At 40.1% G+C, this 19,721-nt stretch overlaps 1 protein-coding gene across 1 annotated transcript in view; it reads right to left on the bottom strand.

Annotated features, from left to right (window-relative positions):
• The window catches only part of LIMCH1 (LIM and calponin homology domains 1), a 66,350-nt gene that overhangs the window by 26,350 nt on the left and 20,279 nt on the right, over positions 1 to 19,721 (bottom strand). Inside the window, exons 6-10 of the mRNA XM_009071212.1 lie at positions 11,748 to 11,783; positions 7,143 to 7,269; positions 3,607 to 3,761; positions 3,019 to 3,418; positions 634 to 855 (exon numbers count right to left, since the gene is read on the bottom strand). Coding sequence (XP_009069460.1) covers positions 634 to 855; positions 3,019 to 3,418; positions 3,607 to 3,761; positions 7,143 to 7,269; positions 11,748 to 11,783 — 940 coding nt within the window. The remainder of the gene's footprint in view (positions 1 to 633; positions 856 to 3,018; positions 3,419 to 3,606; positions 3,762 to 7,142; positions 7,270 to 11,747; positions 11,784 to 19,721) is intronic.

Below are 19,721 nucleotides of genomic sequence, written 5' to 3'. Positions count from 1 at the left end.
TGTGATATGCTCTAGTTTTCTTGCCTTTTTCTCTGGGGAGGAGGGGGAGAGAAAGATGAAAAGGTAAAATTAATTTGTTTCTTTGATATGGCAGTTAAGAAGCATGTTGGCCCCTCTGAGCATTTCAATAGCTTATCCCCTTTTCTAATATTTCTGACAGGGGAATAAAAGCTGAATGTTCAAAACTGCCAGCACATCCACATCCTCTTCTTTGAAAATTGAAAACTGAGACTAATTATAATGGTTCACACAGTCCAATTATGGTGCTGATCTAATCAGCTAACATTAGAAGTGCTGAATAAACCTGCACAAGGGCTGGGACACTGAATCAATTTCTCCCTGGTCCAACACATTTCAAGCATGCTTATCAGCTGTACGACATCTGAAAAAAAACCCCAAACCACTGGCTGCAAAAGTTTCTTGAATCTTCCCCTCCTATTTCTCCACCCACATACAAAAGGAAGAAGCCTTTAATTTACAAAGGATTTTGTGGCTTTTTTTCCCTGGTCCGGACACACCCTCTTGAAATAAAGCAAACATAAGCACTTGGGTTTCATTAGCTAGTAATTAAATACATTATGAGACAGAAAATTGGCAAAGAAAATAAGGCTGGTTTGTTCGTGTTGCTCTTACTGTTGGCTCTCTGTGCACACTCTGAGTGGCAGGGCTCTGTAAACTGAGCTCAACACTTGGGGGGTCCTTCTTCAACTCTACCGGGGACCTGTCCCCTCTGGCTACTCCGTCAAATTTCAGAGATCTGCTTGGTGAAGGAGCAAACATTACTGTTGTACACTCTTTATCCTTCTCTTCTGTGCCGTTGACATTTTCTCCATTCATGCTGACTTTTCCATCTACCTGTAGAATACAGTTAAATAAATATGCTGAGGCAATTAGCATTCAAAGGAATTAAGGAAATTAGGACTTCAATATATTATGATCATTAACACAGTCTGTGTCATCAGTGAAGGATGGAGCCAAGCACACATTTCATTCAAGGTGTCAAGACAGAAGAAGACCCTGCCACCCTAGGGGGTTCATAAACAAAACATAAACATAAGAAAATTTTTCTGGATTTCCTGGTTTCCCACATTCTGTTCTCCCAATAACATACAGACACCTTTTGTGTGCATCACATATCAAAAGATTTTCTAAAAAATAAAAAATAAAAAAACCCCAAAGTTTTATGTTAAATTTAGACCAAAACTGCTGGGTTTTGCACTGCCTTATGCAAGAGACTCTCCAGGGCTAATTATGCTGATCAACTGCTTATGGACCCTGATGACCTCACTGCAGTATTAGCAGACCATGCTTTTTGAAACACTCTCATGTGAACTTTGAAGAGTCAGGAGCAGCAGAGTTCATCCACTTACTGTTCATAACAGTGAATCAAGGAACCAACAAATAAAACTCTCCATGAGGCGATAAAATAAATAGCTGCTTTCCCAGAAAATTACATTAGGCAATCTTGAAAACAACAGCACAGAAACAGTTTAATCACTTTTTTTTTTCCCCTCAGGGTCAAGCTAGCTGCTTGATGGCCATATATTCCCACTAAGAAATCCTTAAGCAAGGAAGGAAATACAAAATATCCTTTGGCTTCTTCCTCTGCACTGATACAGCTTCTTCTTGGGACTTAAATGCTTCGCAATTATGCTCTGAATGGAGGTGCCATGTAAAGACTTGCTTCAATTTGGAGGGCTGTTTGTAGAAGCATACAGGGCAAAAGTCTCACTATGAGGAACACATGAGCTATTCACCATAAGAGGGCCCAGGTGGAGAGAGACCAGGAGAGGACCAGGTATGAGTACCACCTAGCAATACTGCTCCTAGTAACACAGTGGCCTAGCTGTGCCTAGCTCCAGCACAGATGTTTACAGGCTTGTCAGCAGGGGTGAGGTGTCAGGAGGGCTGTGCAACTCTGGGCACGGAGATCTTTCCTCACTTACTGAGTAAACAGCTTGGATACTTCAGGAGTGGCACTCCGACTTGGTATATACCATTGGTATCAAGCTGAGGGCAAATTCCTCCCACTGACTTGTACACATGCAGCCAGAAGCCTGTTGTCTCTGAAGGTGACTAACTAAGAGGCCATTCTCCTAGTTGCTGGGCATCCTCAGTTCTGACAGAGGTGCAAGGACGTGATGGCAGTTAGCACCTAATGCAATCAGCTCTGAAATCTGTTTCACCCCTTCTGACTGTTTTTCAGATGAAAAGTTCCCTCTCTTTCCTCACTGCCATCACCCACTCAACACAGTACTGCTCTTGGGGTTTAATTCCAAACACCAGTGTGAGCAGACACTGAGCCCCAAGGCTTCTGGGACTGTGCACTGGAGTATCTACTAGAGAGGCAGGTTAGGAAAGATCACAGAAAAAAAAAAAGCCAGGAAAACACTAGCAGGCTGCACCATTCATTTCAGGGTCTCTGTTTAGGCTAAGACATTTCTCTGTTTATATTAAGGATGAAAACCAAATGTCTGAATGATCAGGACAGATGTCCTGGCTGTGGAGTTAAACAAACATACTCCTTTCCTTCTGATCTGGAGGAAGTAAACACATTGTCACCAGAGCCAAGATTTGTCGACAGACTGGTGTTTCAAGGAAAAATAATGCTACAGCTACATGTACTAAGGAATGACTGCCACTGAGACAAATCACATTCTTCTCCATCACATGAACAAGATTCAGACAAGTTTTCAGTGGTGGCTGGTGGAGGGGCAGAAGCATCCATGGGGTAGTTTTTCCCCACTCATGTGAATTATATATGCAATAACATGACAGTGATACAACATGCATATTGGTCCAGTGAGGAAAAAAGTGTCAGGGATCAGAAAAAAACCCCAAAGATCCATGACTCACTGATGTCTAAAGGGTAAACACTAGGGGCATACCAACTGAGGTACTGGAGAAATAGGAATTGCAAATTTCCTACTTAATTGCATTAAATATTTCTATGTTCAGATGACTCAGTCAGGATCTCTTTGCCTTCTGACTGACTCTGGGGAGTGCGATGTATCCTACCTTAAAGTTTTTTAAAACCTCCTGTGTATTTTTGGGTTGTGAGTAAGGCTTGGGTGTCAGCATAGGCACAGCCTTGGAGATGCTTTTGCTGGGAGATGTGCGTCCTGTGGAACCACTGGGCTCTAGTTCAGTGGTGGGAACAATGGTTGCTTCAATGGTGGCAGTGAATTTTGGAGCAGGAAGCGACTGTTGTCTTAAATATCTCAGAGGATTTGGGTCTTTCAGTGGGGAATTTGGCTCCACTGAATGGCTTCTTTCCAGAATTTTTGGCATCTGCAAACGCTCAAGGACAGCTTCGCTGATAGTGAATCTTTCAATGTACTGCTGGAGGATGCTCTCAGCCTCCTCCTGTGTCTTTGCATTCTTGTATGCCTCATGAAGCTCCCGCTCTCTTCTCTCTCTGCAAGGGAGACAATGCAAGAGAGACCATTGCATTAAAATTTAAGCTGGAAATCATGACTATTTGCTTAGCTTTATCAACATCCTTCCCTCTCCCCTCACTCAAGCCTGGCTGCTCACAGCTACCCATCACATATGGAGCACACAGCATTTTCAGACACAACACTACACTTCAGTAAAACAACGTACTTCTCTTCCACAATTTCTCGGTAGGTTTTGATGCTTTTCCTACGCTCGTTTGTTCCATCTCCAGACAATAACCTTTCCATTTTCTTTCTCTCAGCCTCCTTTTTTATCAGATCCTGTGAAGCACTCCTTCGACGACTCTTCCACCGAGCCAGGTCCTGGCAGAGAAGGAAGGCAATCAAATGCAGAGTAGCAAATTGCTAAAAACTGGCCACAGACAATAATTAATCCAACTAGCCACATTGCAATGCTTGATCTTGACTGTGAATTAAGCTCCTTTCACCTGCAGGCAGTGATGCTCATTTTAATGAGAAAAGGAGATTATACCATAAAATGACGATGTTGCCTGACTGATTTTTCTTCAGTAAGGATTTCACAGCTTCACTGGTTTGCTTTCTTTCTGGCAGGCAATTTAGACTGTTCACAGCTTCACTGGTTTGCTTTCTTTTTGGCAGGCGATTTAGCCTAAAAGGACCAGTCAGGGCACTCAATTGCACTTGGGCCAAAATTAGGAACAAAACCTAATTCCCCAGGAAGACTAAGTGGAAAAATTATTTTTGGTGAAGAATTTTAATAACCAGATATATAGGAAGCAAAAGTTCACTGCAGGAATGGACATTGTTTCACCATGAGCTATAGCTGCACTGAGCTGATAGTCCCATACTTTGTCCATGCTATATGAGCTATAGCTGCACTGAGCTGATAGTTCCATACCTTGCCCATGCTATCAGTCAACTACGTGCAAGCATGACTGACCCATGGTGTTGGAATTTTTGATAGAAAACCCCAGTGCAGCATACAAATTTAAATTCTTCCTCATGGGCACCCTGCAATATTTTGGATCCAGATGTGAGCAAGACAGGTTAGGGACTGAAGCGGCTCACACGTGGCTGGTGTGAGAGATGACGGAGCCAAACCCTGTGGTTTGTATCCAGCTATCTAAAGATACCCTTGCTGAAGTAATGATCTTACTCTTTTTAAAATCTGCCTACCTGAAATTGTGCACTGATTCCAGTTCTTTGCCCTTCCTGAAAAACAAGCCTGACACTAAATCAGAGAGACACAAGAGATAATTGTTATGGTCTTGCATCCTGCTTGGATTATGAATTTACAAATCCTGGAGGTTACAGAGGCAAGCTCTTGTTAACAGAACAAGTATTACAGTAAGTAAGTTTCCTAAACTGTAAAATTTCTTTGCAGTCAACTAGTAAAAGAACAAAGTTTTACATGTAAAAATTACCTGCTGCAGAACTTCTGCACAGAAAACTAACTCACTAGGAAACTGTAAGGGCACATTTGTCATTAACTTTACAACATCAGAGGATTAGTATATACAGATTATATTTCATGTACTCTAACAAATACTGGTTTTAATAAAACCCAGACATTCACTATGCATACTCAATTCAAAGACTATTTCATTAATTACATGGTTTTTCAAATACTTCAATTGCATTTTTATTGGTAAACAGCAGAAGGTACTGCAAGCATAACTTATTTTATTTAATCCAGGAACAAACCTTGTCATGCTTAATTTAGCTTAAAACCACAAATTATTGATGCTACACATAAGGGAATGCTCATTAAAGTATTTCTTCACATGACCTACATATATCAGTCTATAATCCCCTTCATGAAACATAGGCCTTTCATTTTCCTCAGTTACTAATTATTCACATTGAAGGACCAAAGTATTTCTTTATTTTCCTACTCCCACTATTGCTCGTTGTTTGGAAATTAGTTTTTCATTAGCAAATTTGTAACATAAGCCCTCCTCTTCTTTTCGTAATTATAAACCAGACATGTTTATCTTTTCCAGCTCTGATGCTTTAGAATAACAATAATTATAAAAAGCCACAAAACTGTTAATTGCTGGCAAATTTACAGCATGGGCATATAAAAATATCAGACCATGAAAGGCCTGTTGTCTCTATAAAGCTCTCAGAATGACAAGGCCATTCCAGTAAAGGCACTTTCAGTACCTCTTCAGAACTTTTAGTTCAGTGTAGAAGGTGCTGAGGGCCTAGAAAACTTACACACTTTAGCTCAGAGGATTTTCAGTTCAACAGCAAAGAGTTCTCCAAGTTCTTGATTGCCTTTGGACTCATTCTTATCTCTGCTGGGAAATTACAGCTTCCCACACACAACAGACCTTTCAGCTGAAGTCCTTCATTGTTCTACTACAAAAAGTTATTTCTTAGTTGCATATAATTTTTTTTTTCACTTTTCCTTGAACTTTCTACCAAAAACTTTTTGTAAGGTGTTTCACAGTAGCTGTCTTTGCAGTGGGAAACTACTGTATGTGAAGAAATGTGTTTTGTTGTGGTTTAGTTTGGGTTTTTTTAGTCGAAAAAAAAAGCCTTAAATTCCTAATTTAAAACCAGAACAGAATTGAAACTGAAATTCCTTATACTAAACTTACCTGCATTTAATACTTTTCTGTCCTTGCTAATTTGCTGCAGACAATGCCAAATGCCATGTGTGCTGGTGTTGACTGGAGTAGAGTTATTTTCTTCATAGTGGTTAGTATGAGGCTGTGTTTTGGAGTTGTGGTAAACACAGGGTTGATAATAAACAAATGTTTTTGTTATTGCTGAGCAGAGCTCACACAGAGCCAAGGCCTTAGCTGCTTTCTGTACTGCCACACTGGCAAGGGAATTGGGGGTGGATGGGAGATTGGGAGGAGACACAGCTGGGACAGGTGACCCAAACTGACCAAAGGGATATTCCATACCATAGGACATCATGATCAGTATATAAAGTGGGAGGAGGAAGAAAGAAGTGGGGACATTTGGAGTGATGACATTTGTCTTCCCAAGTCACTGTTATGTGTGATGGGGCCCATGGAATTCCTTGTTTTGCTTTGCTTGTGTGCTCAGATTTTGCTTTCCCTATTAAACTGTCTTTATCTCCATCCACAAGTTTTCTAGCTTCTACCCTTCCAATTCTCTCCCTGATCCCACTGGTGGGGGAGTGAGTGTGATGCTTGGTTGCTGGATGGAGCTAAACCATGACACCAGGACAGTTTAAAAAAAACACATCGGGGAAGGTAGTTTTGGAAAGGTCTTGTAACCCAAGCAGGGAGTAGCTAACTTGAAAGGTAATTTGTTTGCTTGGATAAAATGGAACATGTTACCATTTTCTGTTTCTATGCAAATTTATTAAAGCCAAGTCCAACCTATTTATTCACTGTCCTGATTAGTCTTGCATTTTGTCACTTTGGACATTTACTGATCAGGCAAGTTAGTGAAGCCAGAAGTTAGAAGTTGTTCTGCTTCCATTTTTAACTAATCACAGTTTAATCAACTTTTTTAAAAAGCAAAATACCTGGTGCACAGGCAGAGATGCTGGAAGACCTTCTAATTTACATCAAATTATGAACTTCCATGCTTTTAGCAACAATCCATTGAGGAAAAAAACAGCACTCCTGATTATTTTAAGCTTGAAAGAGCAACTGTAGATTTAGCAGGTTGTACTGTTTCTGCCTAAGTAGCTGTGCTCAGTTCCTGCCAGCACTGCAGATGATGCTGTATACTCACATCTTGCCACCTGGTCTCATCCTCTTTCAGCTGGTTGTGTATGTTCTGCAGCTTCTCATGGCGAGCTTTGCTATGAGGCTGATTCACAGCTTCTTCTTCACATCTCATGTCAAACATACTCATACTCCTAAACAAGGGGACAAGAACAAGAAGCGCAGCATTATTTAGAGGCTTATAGTCCTTCAGTTTGTAAAGGCTAAAGCCACATGAGGGTGCTACAGCAGAATCAGCCACTTGCACAGTTACAAAGCTCCCAAAAGCAGTGGTCCCCTGGAAGGACCCATTAGCATCCCTACAGCTCCCACAGAATACTTCAGGCATTACACACCTCAACTTTCTTGTGTTTTGTTAGTTGACTGCGACTTTGTCTCTCACTACTAAACATTACTAACTTTACACTTCCATCAACAGCTCTTACTAAAATCATTCTATCATTCAGAACATTTTACTTTCTGCAATTTTTTTTTCCCCAGTGAGTTTTCAAGATGCCTCCAATTTACACCACAGACACAAGTTTCCATTTCCACGTAAAACAAGAGAGGCTTGAGAAGTGTATCAGGGGGAGCATGGTTGGCTAAATGCTATTGCTACAAACCCAGGGAGACCCTGCTCAGTGAAGTACACACAGTGCAAACTGCATGGTACTTCCTCCCCTCCCCTCTCTGTCTCAAAGAAATCCAATGCTATCAGCACCAACTTATTAATAGAGCTAATCTAACAAGGAAAAGCTGACGTCCAGGACCAAAAGAGTTTCTTTCTATTTCTGTTCCTGACCTTTGGAGAGATAAAGGAAAAAAAAAACGTTATGGTTTGATATTATACATCCCTTCACATTACATACAGATCTTCACACAATGATAATGTACTTCCTACTCCCCCTCTACTACCTATTATTAATAAAACATGACCTCAGTCGTGCCATTCAAAGCAAAAGAAAAATTAAAAGAAAGCCATGCAGTTCCACATGAAGTGATTTCACAGCAGTCCTCAAATGATCACCTGTAGCTTCAGGTGAGCCAATGAGCCAACCAGCAGGAGAAGCACCCAGTGAAGATAAAATTGTAGGTGACTGTGTCCACAGTAATCAAAGAGAATAGACACGGAAAGCCGTGCATATATTTGTTGAGCTAAGGTTTGTATTCAGGCAAGCAAAGATGGGAATGCCACTCTCAAGGGAAAACTGAAAGGTCTGGACAGCGGATGGAGAAGGACATGCACAGATCCCATCCTGTTAAGTAGGTATTTCCTCAGAAATGAAGGACAGCATATACATCCTATTGCCTTTAAGCATGAACAGTGAGGGTAATATATTACCATGCTTTACCCCTTAAAGGGAGTATTGAGTGGTACATTTCATTTGGGTTTTTCTGAGGGTAGTTTAAGGGTTGCATTGTTCAGGATTGGATTGGAACACTCCTAAATAAGATCTAAAGAGATGGAAAGTTTTGTTTTTAAAACTAAAGACATATTTCCTACTAAACATTTAAAAACCAGTCCTATTTTGCAGACTGGTAAGGTTAAGTTGGGAGATGCATAACTTGCAATCCTTGTAGGGTTTATTCCAGATTAAGACCTTTTGAAACACACACTGAGAAAAGCCTTTAGTGTCAAGTATTTAACACCTTGTGACTACTGGGTCAAACTGGTTGTGTAGCTCCTCTCTTGCACCCTGCCCTCATGTAAGAGAATTTTCCATTCATATACATTAGAAGAAAACAAGACCTGAAATGGTGATAGCTGGTCCTAGTAGAGTGCATGAGTATTCATCCTCTGCCATTTGGGATGGAAGAATAAAAACACTTTCTACCAGGAATCCCTGATGAACAACTGGGTGGGTTTTGACTGCAGAAACGTGTTATTCCACATATCTTCTGAAGACAGTAAACTGGAGAAGTCACATCTCAAAGCACTGTGCTCTGCTTTAAGGAGAACCACCTTACTTTCCTGAATACATAGACAAGGCCAACTTAAAGGTCTACATCGACTTCTCTGCCTGACAAATTCATCCTTATAAAAGAACCAAAGAGGCCAAACTCTGAGCTTCTGGCAAGACACTTCCACTATGAGTCCCACAAAATTTCATCTTATTTCTATTTTATATAAACTACGAATAGCTCCAGCCCATCACTAACATCTGCATGAACAGAACCACACTTACTGCTTCCTTCAATCATGCATGGCACACAAGCTGACAGGAAAGCTGTAACTGCACCAAATTCAAGTTCATTAATTTTCTGGCATTAGCAAAACTCTAAAGATTGTATACAAACTCTGTCTGGAAGCAAGAGGCCTTTCTGCTGACCAGTGTACCAAACCTGCCATTCTGACAATGATCAGGAAAAAAGCACTGTGCAGACCAACAGTATTTTGGAGGGTTAGATTTCTGTGATATTTTTATTTGGATGCTTTTTAAGTTATGCTGCTTTATTATCACAAATTACAGTTGTTCTTGTCAGTGAAATCATGTAGCAATTCCTTTTAGTTTTTAAAAAAAGGTCTGAACAAATGTTGGGTAAAAAAGTTCTCAAGGACTTTAGTCTTTAGACTACTTAATTTAAAAGTGAGAAATAAGGTAAAAAAATTTTGATGAGAAAATGTTAAAAATCCTTATGCAAGGCATTTGTTATGTGGCTGCATCACATTTTGCAGTTATACTAAGATGGAAGAAACCCCAACAAAACATAAAGAGGGACAGGCCAAAGAATCAGAATCCCCTAAATAAACACTCAGAAATCTCAGCTCACTACTATTTGCTTGTCATGCTTAAAACATAAGCCTGAACTCACAATACTGGTCATGCTACCACCAAAATTCAGCCCCATCCCTTAGTGGGATGAGAATGGGTCTGATCAGCAGCAAAATACTTGCATCTTCTGGACCCTGAGACAGATCAGGGCTGATGACAATATCTAGCATTTCCTAGGCAGCAAAAGGAACTCTGTCAGGAGCTTTGCTCCTGGAATAAAGAGCATCTATTCTAAGACTGAATCCAAGTTACAGTTTTCAATGGAGAATTGACAAACATTTCAGAAGCATTTTAAGTGCCAGTTTAATTTATTCTTCCTACTTGACAGCCAAGTTCTATTAGATTCTTCATAAGTACTTCATCTTCAGAAGGAGAAGCAATCTTAAATTTATAAGAACTTAAAAGTTTAGGAAAATAGCTGTTTTGCAAACTGTGGCATATTTGGAAAGGATGACAATGAGGTTTGTACATTTATCGGTTTGCCTTTTGAAACAACATTACAATCAATGTGGAATAAACAATATGATTTATTCATCTTTGCTACTCTCACATTATACCACCAAGTCCATTGCAAAGCCTCTTTGAAGGCATCTCCATATACCTTCTCTCATGTTTGCATTCCATACAGACACACAAAAATGTGAGAAAACAAATGAACAAATCCATCAGGTAAGAAAGCTTTCTGAAATGGCAGGAAAGTTCCCACTGTTAAGTATACACTTCTGTGTGACTATGCTCTTCTAAGAAAGCTTTCTGAAATGGCAGGAAAAGTTCCCACTGTTAAGTATAGACTTCTGTGTGACTATGCTCTTTTTATTTATTTCATCCCTTCATTTGATTCAACAGATTTCTGCTGCTTGAAAGTGATCACTGTTACTCTGTGGTCAGAGGACACAGGCTTTGCTCAGCATAAAGGTATTACAGAACTTGTAAAGAACATTCAGTCCATGATTCCAAGCTTCATCATTAGAGGAAAGGATGAAAAATTACATGAGTCTCTTTATACTCATTATAAAAAAACCCACAACTCTCCACGCTGCTTCTGGTTTGGGATTTAATACAGGAGACAGGGAAGGTCATGTGCATTTCTGTGAACAGGAAGAGGATATCAAGGACATTACTATGTGGGTAGATGCCAACTATTTCTTTGCTTCTAAATGCCTGCACCTTGTAAGAATAGCTAATACTGTCACAGAGCTTTCTAAATGACATTTCACACTGTTCTGTACTACAGCTTATACACACACAACTAAAATGTTCGAGTGTAATCAATGTCAGTTCTACTCCTTATGTCAGAAGTAAAGCATCGAGGTGAAGACCTTAAAAAATGAAGTTTAGTACATTATTAAATTAAACCCCACCTACAAGGGATTCAATATAAAGTTTTTAAGAGACAAAGGATCAGCTAAAGATGTATTTTTCAGGTGATTATTCTGAATAGCACAATGGATTTTATTTTGATTTGGGATTTTTCTTCCTCTATAGGTCATACTTTATTTTTCACTTCAATGCCCAGATTCAACCCAACTGTGTTTACCTGTAGCTGATTAGAGGCAATGGAAATTCAGAAGAAAACCAAAAGAAAATAACAGGAAAAAAAAAAGAAGAAACAACACTTTAAGCAACAGCTGGAAATTAGTATTATGCTTAGTTTTTATGGGCTTTTATATAAAAATTATTTTTAGCTGCAATGTAAGCCATATTGCATTCCATTTTTCAGTGCTTTCTGAAAAATTATTAGCTGAAACACCGCAAAATAATAATGAGGCATCAATTGCATTTTTCAATTAGTAGAAAGACGGGATAGCATGCAGTGTAAGTTGTTTAAAACAGAATCTTGTGAACACAAGACAACTTACTCTGCGTCATCAGACACAGCAGTTCTGGGGCCGAATCTACAAGACCAAATATAAAATTAGAGTGTGGATAAATACATGAAGTAGCAATTGCAACTGGACCCATATAGTTTGTGTAACTGCCACTTGTACTAGCAAAGCTGACCACAACAGAATCATACTGTTCACGGACTATGCATTCAGCAAACAAGACTTACCTGATCATCTGCAGGTCAAACTACATAAGAACACCACCCTAAAGTCACAATAATGACCCCATTATAAAAATCTGCTGAAGTACACCTAAAATATGTATAGAAAATAGTTACTGAAAATAGACAATGTGTTAACATTTCCATTAAGTGTCATACATGCAATGAATGGAGACAAAACTCAACAGTTACATTCCACAGCAGTGCTCAGAGTCAACATTACTGAAACACAGAAGAGATTAATATTACAGTCAGAAAGTGAGCCACTGGATTTCCTTTTCTTTTTGTTGTGGTAGGGTTTTTGGTTTGGGTGTTTTAGGGGTGTGGCTGTAGCTGAAAAATGGCACTGGTAATACACAAACCAGTGTCATTCACTCAAGTGACTTGTTTAGAGCCATGCAAACCACGTATTTTATCTGAAATTTATCACAATAGAACATCAGGTACAAAGGTCAAGACTGCAACATTTTCTAATAATGAAGAAATAGGATAAACAACTCCAAATGAGCAGAGTTCACTTGAACCTCTGCTACTCAAACTCATTTTCCTACTCAACATATATACTGTAATATTCCTTTCACATAGCTTTCAATTAAATATCAAAATGAATTATACAACTGTTCTGTTTGTTTCTAAAATGTGTATTACTGACACACAGTCTGTTAGTCTGGACTGAAAACACACCAGGCAAAGCACAATCTGAATTCTGAAGTGCACACAGGGGTGTACAAGCTGTGTGATTCACACCAGAGAGCTCACGTTTGCAGATGTTCATCCTTGGGTGACAGTGTTTCCATTTTGTTTTCCTCAGGAATGACCTGAAGCTTAGATGTCTGACCTAGGTGGACTTCATTCTGGCCATCTTTACCCACTTGGGCAGTACAAATAGTCTCATCTTGTCCTGCAGGAGGGAGACTGCACTTTTCCTGGCCCTGCTGCTGTTCTTGTGGTGCTTGTGTTGCAGGTTTTCCAGAGCTATTAATGCAGATTTGAGGACATTTTTCAGGCCTGAGTGAGCCAAAGGCAGCAGTGCAAAAGGATGTATTAAGCAACACTTCAAAAATCACATATACATAATGAAAAGCATAACTGTAAGTTAACAAAAAAAATAATCAAATAGCTGACAGGGGACCAGCTAATTAAGGCAGGTGCACAAAACACAATTTTAATAGAGTCAAACACTTGTACCATTCTCTAAGTCAGAAAATAAACTGTCCAGGACACCACCGAAGAGTAAAGTATTAAGCCCATATTTTAACTAAGCTACTCAACGTAAGGTCTTCTCAACACCAAACCAACGTTGAATTCCATGGCAGGTGACAGTCTTTTTTCTCCTGGCTGAGCTGTATGCTAGTTTTTCATCCATGTATGCATATCCTTCTCCTCATGTACTTTGAAGAGGCTGATGAGTAAGAACCTTCCCACTCTTGCTTACATGTGGCTCAACCAGCCAACGATAGCTCTGTTCAAAGGCTTCCAATGCCAACCTCCCCACATGGCCTCAAACATCTGAACAAAGGTGCTCAGAAAGATGCCAAGAGTTATCAGGAGGGATCTTGGGATTTCTAGGTTCCTGTTTGGAAGTCACTCGCACCAGTTAAGCCATAGACAAGCACCTAACCTACTATAACCAGCATCCCTATTTCTAGCTGGAAACATTCGTAATTATTACCTTCTATTTAACCAGAAACATCTGCAAATGTAATTGTTATGTGTATGTGTTTCCACATGCTGTTAGGATGTTGTATCTGGTAGAGTTCTGCTCTGAGTCTCTACAGGGCTCTACTGTAAGAGCCAGAAACCCTGTACTGCCTTCTTCTGAGCAGGAAGAATTGGCACAGAACTGAGGACAAGCATGGAAGAAACAGCAGCTGGGCCACCAGCAGATCTTCCAGATCTTGACAAACAGCCCACAAGTCCAGCTACAAGGGATAGAGAAAAGCACAACTTTCTTACCTCATGGTTTTCTTCTCAAGTTCTGTAGCTGTGCCCTGTGGATGATTTTGCTGCTTTGAAAATGGAATGGGAAGGAACTGCTTAACACTGGGCCCAGGCTGTTTTAGAAAAGCACCAGTTCTTCTGGCCAACATGTCATCTCTATGTGGGTCTGGAAATTTCATGTTTTCTGTTCCATCGCTCTGCAGCTGAGGGATTTCAAGCTGTTCTTGGCTCTCTTCTCGTGTGACAGTACTGCTCAGAGAGACAAGTGACACTGTTCCATGATAATGCTCACTTGGGCAGCAACGTGGGGGACTGTTATTCACATCACAACTGAGAGTGATGGACAACTAGGCAAACCAGGCATCTTTAGTTACAGTCCAGGGAGTGAGAGCAAGCAAACTATGTTGAACACTGCACTTAGGTAGGTGATTAGTTAGAAGTCAGGAGCTGCATAAAAATCTATGAGTTGAATTATTCACTTGGATGATGGCATAAAAATCTAGACAAAGCAAAAGAAATCCCCCCAAAACATGAAAGACTGTTTTCATGCTGAACAGCAATTAACAACTGAAGTACTTAAATACTATGAAATAAACCAGACCACTTTATGTTCATAGGATACACTCTTGTAAGCAGTTTCATAAAACAGAAGACATGCCACGATGAATGAGTAAAAACACATCTTTACAGGCTGTGTGAAGAATGGAACATCGCTGACTGATCCAAGCTAACACCACACACAAACCAGGCATGACCCTCAGAGGGATCTGCCTCTCTTCTCTGACCTTTCTGCTTCCTGTGGAGTCTTCAAATCCTTCTCATGAGCTACTGCCTCCTCGTGCTGCTCCTGCAGCACATGAGGAGCTATTGACAGGGGAGGACAATGTGTGGGAATGGAGCTAGTGGTACGTCTCTGAAAAGTTCCCATCCTTCTAACCAACATATCATCTCTCTCAATATCTGGTAATTGCCTGTCGCATTCTTCCTTCATGTCTTCTTGCTGTTTGCTCAAATTGCATGGGGTTTGTTTCTCAGAGGTGATGTCAGAAGCTGGTACAGGTGATGGAATCCTCCTGCAAGAGTCATCTGTACCTGACCTGACTACCTCACTAGCAACGAGAATGAGAGGAGGGGTGAGACAGACAAAACATTCTCAGGTCAAATGAAAGGTTAGAAGAGGAATCTTCCAACACAGTTTGCAAATGTTTCATAAACACACAAACTTAACTGAATGAATTGCTTGCTAAAAGCATTCATTAAAAATTCTTGCTACAGCCACAAACTAAGTGCTTAAACAAGGCGCAAAGAAAAAAAGATCCATTAATGCGTTAACAACCCAGAGCTGTAATTCTTCTCCAGATAACAGAAATGCAGAGCAGCAATGCAACCTCTTCAAAAAGAAAATAAACCCAACAGGTTTGAAGAAAGCCTTTTTTGAAGATGAGTAAGGCCAGCAAGGTGAACAACAAATTCCTAATGCGCTGAAAGCAGGCAGAGCAAAGCTGCTGGAATTTAATCAGCAGAAAAATAGCAGAATGATAGCTTAGACTGAGACACCAGTGATTTCACTGCCATCAGAAATTTTGAGCAAGTGCTCCTAAGACCTTTGCACAGCTTTGTTTTGCGCAACCCTAAACATGTTAAGATACTACAAAAGCATCAGATGACTTCTGACCAAGGCTGTGTGCATAAACAGCTCTTAGGTCTACGCTACAGTTTACTCTCATGCAGAGCAGCCTCTGGCAAGAACAGGTCTCATTTCCAGCTCAGCAGTGCATCCTAAACCACACCAAATACCTGGACTCATTCTCTGGTTCAGATACTTCATCACTGTGCTCAGCAATCCCAAGACTGACAACAGTGGTTGAAGAAGAGCTTTCAACACCAGAGTGACTCTCCACACCATCTTTCTTGCTTTCCTCTTCTGTTTCACTCTTGGATGCAGCTCTGCCAATAACAAGCTTGTCCCATTTCTGTTGATCAATCTCAGTTACTGGCCCAAAATGCACAAACTTCTGTTTGGGGCTACTAGCCTTTTTATTTGCTCTGGCTTTGCGGACAGCAAAATCGTCATGGGCTGCTGCTTTCACTGGGACGTCAGTCGGTGGCAGAGTGTCGCTGGGACATTTGAAATCTTCTTCACTGGTCATTATGAGGAATAAAACAATGTCCCCAGCATGAGACCCCCAGAATAAAACAAATTAAATGATCCTAAGGTTTTTAAAGGGTTGTGTTTTAAAATTTAAGGACACAGGTATAAGCAGATATGGCATACTGAGGCCCAAATGACACAAAATCCAAAGAGACTGCAGACCTGTGGTGGAAAGACTGGGAGCACATCCACAGAAGCTCTTCCTAAGAGCAAGGAATGCAGCATATAGCCCATTTGAAACTCAGTTCTTCACCCTAACAAAACCACAGCTCCCTTAACTGCTCATGTAGACCCAGGCCACACACTATGTGACTCACAAGTCACTTTGGCATGGGGGAATTATAGTGGCATGAGAGCACTAGCAAGGGCAAGTCACTTATCCTAAACCTAGGGGACTGAATCTTGATTTTAATAAATCACCTCAAAAGTAATACAGAGACTACTGATATCCTGGAGACCAAAGAGTGATTGAGTTTTGATTGTATTAGAGCTAGAATTACATATAGTAAACACAATGTTAGAAGAATGCCAGAACAGATGGCCACCTGGAAAACAGCATGCACCTAAACAGGAAGGTTAGGAGTTGTTACCCCTTCCTACTGGAGTCACAAATCACCTGCATATATTGTAGTCCATCTCCACAGGGAAATAGTTTAGAATAACTGCTTTATACTGGCTTCCTTTGCAAAGATTTTGTTTACAACAAGAGCATACATACACCATACAATGATGCTCCTGAAAACCAGCTGCAGTGAGAAACTGAGCTGGTGTATTTCCTCAGCACTGGAGTACAATGCTATGCAGATATATCAGCTCTGGTCACAAAAACAGTACAGACTCATAATGCAAAGAGATGGTGATCCTCAGGTAATAGCCCAAAGGCATAATGCCCCAAGTCCTAAACACAGCTTGGTTAACACAGTGCTACCTCAGGTAATAGCCCAAAGGCATAATGCCCCAAGTCCTGAATACAGCTTGGTTAACACAGTGCTGCTGTGTTAGTGGTGCCTCTTGGACCTTTGTGCTGTTCAGCTTCAAGCAGCTTCAAAGCAGATTGAACCACAGGGACCTTCCTTGTATTGTATTAAGAGCATCCACTGGAAAAGCAACTGTGAAACTATTATAGTGCTCTAAATGATGGACACATTTTCATTTTATGATAGATAGCACCCCTGTACAGATTTTTGGACTCCTCCTGAACACTGAAATAGGTAAGGACTGGCTGACATCAAGGCACTCTTCACGTTCAACAAGACAAGAACACGCAGCTGATTGTGACAAAGTAAACATGCTTCCCAGGGTGCCAGTCCTGTCCACAAGCAGAAACCATACCTGGGCTCTCCTGACAGTTTCAATCTTTTCCAGGTCTCCAGATCTGCTTTTGTTATAGAGGCATTCCCCAAAATCACATCTTCTTGCAGCTGAGGAATGGTGTTTTGAGATTTCCATTTAGCCAAATCATCTCTCACACTATCAGGCTCTTTCACCTGCTGTTCCTTCTCTGACTCAGTCTTCTCAGTTTGGATAAGTGGGTTCTCTTTGCTTGTCACTATTTGCCTTCCTGATATCATGTGCACCCGTCTTCTTCTAATTTAATGCACGTTCCAGTTCACAAGAAAAGATATTTTGAGGGAGCAATGATAAATCAGTGTCAAAAGAAGAGGTTCAGAGCACAAGAAGATAAAACAGAATTTATAATACTAGTTTCACATTAATTTTAAGAAGTAAACATGGAGTGAATCATTTGAAGTTCAAACCTCTCATCTACACTACCCCACTCATGCACTGCTGGGACCACTTTTTTTCACATGCACTTCTATTCTTAGCTCAAGCAAGAAAAATATGGGACTACTATATTAAGCATTTCTGCAATAAGATTTCTCTTAAATAGTTACAAATATCCCATCTGAAATATCTCATTTGCATATTATTCACACAGTGAATTCAAGTTTTGCTCACAAACATACTATGGAATTTATTTGATCTTAGAGTCATGTCAATAGCATTAGCAAATTAAAATTTGGTTAGGTGCTCTTCAGATGTCCTGCCAAAACAGTCATTAGAAAATGTCAATATAATCAAATTACCAGCAACTGAAAGGCACATTTGACAGTACTGAAAAGAGCTATTAAATAGCAGGAGAAGTTTTCTAAATCCATCAATTATTACAGTGAAGGTTCACTGTAATGTGTATATAGTGGTTTTATCTAGAATCACTTCTGTTTGCATAAATAAAACAAATATATTTGTTTCCCCAGAAAGATTACCTAACAGATATTTGTGTTCAGGCAGCTTCTTAAAGGTCTGCATCACTGAACTGAAGAAAGAAGAGATGTGTTTCCCCAGAAAGATTACCTAACAGACATTTGTGTTCAGCAGCTTCTTAAAGGTCTGTATCACTGAACTGAAGAAAGAAGAGATTTTCTAGGCTGAAACCTTGTAACCCATGCTCCATTTCCCAAAACAATGCTGTGTAAGACACATCAGGACCACGTGCAGCATAACTTGGTGCAGTACAGCAGGCACATATATTCAGTGCCCTAATCAAAGACCTATTTGACCATGTTTTATGCAGAGAATTAAAAGGGCATAAGAGCAAAGCAATGCATCCAAAAACATGCACTAAAAATGTTCAGAAAAAGAGCTGAGATGCAAAACATGTCTTCTAAGTTTATTCTCTACTACTCATGCTCATGAGCTGTCTCATAAGCTTAAATAACAAAAGTGTCTAGCCTTTATCTTATTCACACTCACTTCTGGTCCTCATACCCTAACAAAAAATTGCAGTTTGGTTCACTTCATGATAAAGCATTTGCATTTACTTCGCCCTGTCAGTTATTTTGTAGCCAAGACAGCTTTAGTCCTACACAGCAACACACCACAGTGAAATTAAGCATTATAATTGAAAGAATAAGACCACGAATGCACACCTTGCATGTTCCTTCTTTTCCATCTGCAATGGCTTTTTAGTGTCTTCCAGTTTATTTTTATCTTTACTTGTATAGGGTCCAACTAAAAAGGAGTTAAACGGAACTACGTGTTTGGGTTGATTCATTCTGGCTCTCCGAGTGGCAAAGTCATCCTTTTCTAAATCAGGAACTCTGCTGTCTGCTTCATCTTCTGAACCAGAATCCTTCCTTTGATAATGCTTCATGAAGGGATTGTCCTTGCGCAGGATGATGTCTGGAGTGCTTCCAGTGTCTTCACACATTGGCTTTTTACTGGTACAGAGCAAAATTAAATAAAGCTCTTGATGCACCAGGGCAGTGCAGCACTCATCTCCAGGCCAAAAAACAAGCACAATTAATCAAATATGCTCTAGGCTGCTGTTAGATTGGCAAAGCCTTGCTAGAAATAAAACTCATCATATGCAAGTAACAAATCCACAAGGACTTCACACAAAACATCAGCATGTTGGACCTTTGCTTATTTCAGCTATAACTGAAATAACCAGTAGGAACTACTAGATGCACTGAATGTAGTCCTGGAAACATGAGTATCAAACTTCCTGAACACTTCAAACAAAGATAGATATTTGATGCAAATACCTGACCCCTGGCAAACATTGCTGAGTCCTGAAATACCAGATATTTGCCATTTTTCTTAATTGCTCTTTTTTTAAAAAGAAACCAACCACTGAATAATCACTAAGGCTGTCTACCCTAATATTATTAAATGCTTTTCTTCTCACGT

This window comes from Acanthisitta chloris, unplaced genomic scaffold (genome assembly GCF_000695815.1).
Source record: "Acanthisitta chloris isolate BGI_N310 unplaced genomic scaffold, ASM69581v1 scaffold3643, whole genome shotgun sequence".
Taxonomy (NCBI): Eukaryota; Metazoa; Chordata; class Aves; order Passeriformes; family Acanthisittidae; genus Acanthisitta; species Acanthisitta chloris.
The sequence above is the reverse complement of the archived record's forward strand: the minus strand, read 5'-3'. Positions and strand labels throughout refer to the sequence as shown.